We start from the raw sequence: 5,247 nt of genomic DNA on the forward strand, positions 1-5,247 counted from the left end.
AGGTACCTAGGAGGTTTCTAAACTTTCTAGACTAGAGTACCAGTGCAGCACTGCCTCCTCTAGCTGTGGTCAATGCCCATTGCTTCAGACAAAGACTAAAACTCAAGACAAACAAACAAACTCCCTGGAAGTCAAACAATGCATTAATGAGGTAAAAGAAAAAAAAAATCCAGCCTTTACAGGTGATCAAAAGCACTGAAGAATGGGATTACCAGACACTTACCACACAAACATTTTTTATAGAGATTCTTGAATCTATGCATCACAAACTCTGATTCTTCAAAAAATATATCCTATCATACTATCACTTCCATTAACTTGTCAAGTCCGTCTTGAAATGATTCGGGTTCCTTTCCCACACTATCTGGAAAGCCATTCCAAAACTTAATTCCCCTGATCATTAGAAAACTTCTTCCCATTTTCAGTCTAAATTTGTTTGTGATCCGTTTGTGTTCTTTTGATCTTCTGCCAGTATTTTTTCTCTCTCCCTAATATTCACCCCATGAATATGTGTATAATCCTAGCCCCCTGTCAACCTTCGTTTTGCTTAGCTAAACAATCCAAACTCTTTTAATCTAGTAATATAGATCCTTCTTTCCCCTAACCATTCTTTGTAGCTGTTTTAGTATAATTTAATCTCTTTTAGACATAGGTAACTTAAGCTGCCTGTAATAATGCCATGTACAATAGTAGTAATAATTCTCAGTCTCTTAAAAATAGTCTGCATAACATACCTAGAACTGCATTAGCCTTTTTTATAGCTCCATCACACTGATGGCTTGTGGTCTTCCTATGATCTACAAATACACCTAGGTCCCTCTCTTCCTCCATTCCCTCAAGTCTATGAGCATATCCAAAAAAATGGACTGGTAAATGTATGTTTCCAGAGTTTAGTCCTACAAATACCTTTGACTGGTTAAAATTCAAGCTCATAGGCACTCAAGTTGCAGTGGAATTCAAACTAGCAAATGTAACTAGAAAGTAATTTATTTTTTAATTCTGTTATCATGTCTGTAGCCTTACTCATTTGTACACACAGGTGCTTAAATATTAATTTATGAAGGTTTTGGTATCCAATATATGAAACATCAATAAAGTTAACTTTTCAACAAATGTTGGCTTCTAAATGAATTTTGGAAAAAATGGGACGTAGATTTTACAATATGAGTTTGGAAAAATGATGTTTATATTTATAGTACAACAAAGAAAATGAAGGAACAGAGAATGACCAAACACAACCCTGTTCTACCAAAAAAATGAGCATCATTTTTAATTCTTTATTTTTTATAGCTAATGGGATAACATGAGTCCCAAGCAGCTGATCACAAGACAAATTTCAATCTTTCTACCCTACTGCACCTTTACTTTGTAATCTTAAGGACTATCAAAGGTAATTCAGCAAGATAATGCAGATATGGGCTTCAAACCCCATTTTAGATCTCTGTGAATGACTGACAGTGGGTGATTTTTACCAGAATCCTTTAAAGACAGATTCTGAGCATTACTCAGGCTGGGATTAACCAACATTAGCACTCATTTTCTTTCCTGTTCTTTCCTTCTTCTGGAGATGATTTTAAAGCAAGCCTGACTTAACTACTGTGAGAAGAAAATCTGGTCAAAAGAGGATTTTACCATCAAGGAAACTAAAAACAGATTATCTACACTCTCATTCAAATCATCTTTCTAGTAGATGTGACAACAATCATGAATCAACTTAGAAGACCAGTGAAGGAAATGGAATAGAAGACAAAGGTACAAAAGGCAGATGGCTTAGAGCTTTTGTTTCTCTAAGTGTCCACTAAAACTGAGTTTATGTTTAGATACAGTAAGCAGCTTTTAAGTAAAAAGCTTTAAAAAGGCTGTGGGGGAATGAGAATATGGAGCCAAATAAACTCTCCTATAACAACGACAACATTTGTCAAGATATAGCTTGGTAGAATTCCTGTGCAGAGAACTAAAAATGATACCCATGCATTTCTGATGGTATTTAGCATTATCTGTACCAGACTGCTCCCAAGTCTGGAAAGCATTCGCAGGTGAGCTTGACTGGTATCTTTTAGCATTCCTCGATTCTGAGACTCAGGAAAATGTGGGCATATGGTATAAAAGGCTTAATCTGGAGACCCCAGAGGTAGGAGGACTAGCAATTTTTTAATACCCAGCAGCTGTTTATTGTACTGGACCTAAAGCAGATGCAAAGATTCTCCCATCTGAAAAGCAACTTGACATTCTGGAATTTGGAGGTGATATCTGCTCCCAGCATCTGTGTCACAGATGTCCTCTTGAGACAGTATTGTGAATTGTTTCTCTAAACGAAGTCTTTATGGAGTGATATGCTTAATCATACAGCAATATGGCAATTATTATTAGACATATTTGTAATGCACCAATCCCCACAGTATCTAGGCTTTGTGACATGATTTAAAAAATGACACACACGAGATTTTTTTTTTGTTTAAATAGGGTGAAAGGATCTTTTTAAAACAACTTTTGTGTTTTTCCTGGCAATAACCAGAGACGTTACATTAAAAATAAACCCTAACGTCTAACTGGCAAAAGCTTCTAGCCCTGCCTATCCTTGGCAATTTTACAAAAAAATTCCCATCAGTGCTACCACTGGAGGGAGCATTAATGGGAGTGCTAGGGCAGGCAAGGCTTCAGTGGCTTCTAGCAGCTATTCCATTAAATTATTAGAAGTGAAGGCGCCTGGTAAAGGCATTCAGCTATGTATGCCATGGTCAGCAGTATGAAACCCTAACACAAAGACGGATAGATCAATTCAGCACAGCTTTAAAAACTTACTTCAATATGTGCTTTACTCCCACTAACTTCAGAGGGTTCTAAGTGTTGAACTGGGGCCACCCAGCCCTACCCTCTGCTCAAGGTTCACATCATTCAGTAGCGTCCTGTCCCTTTAGACTGCATTTTTCTGCCCCCTATATACTTTTGTTAAGTATATTGCTACTTTTTTACTGTGTTTTGCAGCTTAGAAACTTTTTGCTTCAACATTATGAGCTGTCATAATCTACTTGTTTTCTATAAAAGCAGATAAAATATCCTAATAAGGAAATAATAGTGCACTTTCAAAACACCAAGAGAGTGAAATTTAAAACCATTCCTTGAACCGTTCAACAAAATTGTGCATTATAATTTATAAACCTGTAACCCTGAGCTTTACAAAACATAAAAGCAAGGCTGTTCATTAAAATGGTCCTATATTTAAGTAATCAATACACTATATATTATTGCCTTCATAAGATACCATGTTTCGGACCAGTATTCTTTTGACCATTCCATTTCACCGAAACCCAGAAGTGCAAGCTGGCTAAATACAGGCCACACACTGATACACGGAGGGAGAAAATGCATGTGTGATGGTGCAGGTACTAATCACTGTAGGCCTTGAAGCATGGGACCCAAGCAACACAAACATCCTACAAGCCTGAAAAGTACTGTCAAAACTGATGAGGATTCTCATAGTATCTGATACCATCTGATGGTTGAAAGACATCTATGATGAGCACATCACAGGCCATCATCGCTAACATGAAGAGAACTGCCTGAGACTACCAGCCAGAATTAAGACCAAGGGGACAGACTGGATCCTTCCCACACACCATCACATAACAAAGACTTTTTATACCTTGGAGTATTCCCCACCCCATCAATTGTCCACTGCATGCTAAACTGCTGCCTAAGAATGTTTTGCCACCTTACAATTGTACCAATGCCATGCATGGGATCTTGTTCTCTCATCTCTACAGGCTATCACATGGAAACATTTTCACCCCTTTTACTCTGGGCTAAGGTAGGCTACATGACCAACTGTACCTTCTGGATTGCATCAGTTTATACCAACTGTTTTTCATACAGCTGGCACACACAGGCTCCTGCATGTAAATAACTATAATTTTTAACATTCATTAATAAAGTTTTAAATTTGTTTTGCACAAATGGCTAAGATCTCTAGTCTTGGACCAGGACCCTATTATAGTAGGTGCTGTTCAACAGAGAACAAAAAGATAGTCTCTGCCTCAAAGTTCTTACCTACTGTAAAATACTTAGTAATATGTTTTAAAGAACGAGAGCTCCCTGCAGAATTTTATTGACATGCCCTGTCAAACCACCCAGTCTTTGTGAGATTCCAGTCTTATCATGTCATGACCCTTCTTATTTTGTGCTTGAATGTCTGTAATGCAGTGGTTCTCAACCTTTTTAGTCTCAAGGCACCACCAACAGACTCAAGGCATCCCTCATGACACTTGATGTGACTATCAGAAAAAGATAGCTCTTAGTTTTCACTCATTTCTGAATCCAGAAAAATACTAAAGCACGGGCATCAAAGGTTCAGTCTGCAGGCTGGATGCTTCCCATGGAGCCCCATCATTTGGCCTCTAGTGCTGTCCATGGGTGTAGAGCTGACCCATATGCTACACGTGGTGGGTGCTGGCCTGGCCCTGTACGCTGGGCCTGGACACAGAATCAGTCAGAGAATCATAGAGAAGGAAGGTTGGAAGGGACTTCCAGAGGTCATCCATCCCAAGCCCCGGCTTGAGGCAGGATCATCTCTATCCTGTATCCTAACCATACTGTACACTCCACAATCAAAACTCCACATAGACAACACAGACATAACACCTGCAGATAAAGCAGGGGAACTGACCAGGGCCATCCCTGTGTGTGTGTGGGGAATCGGGGTGACTGCCCTGGGGCCCTTGCTTTGGGGGATCCGGCAGAGCTGGGTGGAGTGGCCGCAGTGACTCCGCGCTGCCGTCAGCTTCATGGTGGGTCACTCAGCACCTCCTGGCCCCCCACTGAATCCACCGCTGGCTTCCTTGTGGCTGGCCCCATACAGGCTGATTTGCCCCAGGCCCGCACTCTGCTCGGATCATGTCTAACCATGGCAGCCAACATCCTGCTTCAAGGAAATGCTGTCAATGTACACTCAAAAGATCCCAAGGCAGCTGGCCGTCCCCGTGGCTACAGAGAAAGGCAACCCAGTCCATACCAATCTGAGCAGGGGGTAAAATTCCTTCCTAACCCCAAATACAGCGATGGGGCTGGGCCCTCTAGCCAGGAACCTGCCCCGGCCTCGGTCTCGGCAGGATCACTGGCACCCCCAGCCCAGGTCCCCAGCACCCGCTGCCCCGGGGGGAAAGCGTAGGAACCCCCTGACAGCGGGATTTCCCACTCCAGGGCTACAGGTGACCCGTATGCTGTGGCCCGCGCGGCCCCCGCGCTCCTGCC

At 41.4% G+C, this 5,247-nt stretch overlaps 1 protein-coding gene across 1 annotated transcript in view; it reads left to right on the forward strand.

Annotated features, from left to right (window-relative positions):
* The first annotated feature begins 4,900 nt into the window (after positions 1-4,900).
* TMEM242 (transmembrane protein 242) overlaps positions 4,901-5,247 on the forward strand; it is a 34,342-nt gene continuing 33,995 nt past the window's right edge. Inside the window, exon 1 of the mRNA XM_019548626.1 lies at positions 4,901-4,939. Coding sequence (XP_019404171.1) covers positions 4,901-4,939 — 39 coding nt within the window. The remainder of the gene's footprint in view (positions 4,940-5,247) is intronic.

This window comes from Crocodylus porosus, unplaced genomic scaffold (genome assembly GCF_001723895.1).
Source record: "Crocodylus porosus isolate Cpor-Errol unplaced genomic scaffold, CroPor_comp1, whole genome shotgun sequence".
Classification (NCBI taxonomy): domain Eukaryota; kingdom Metazoa; phylum Chordata; order Crocodylia; family Crocodylidae; genus Crocodylus; species Crocodylus porosus.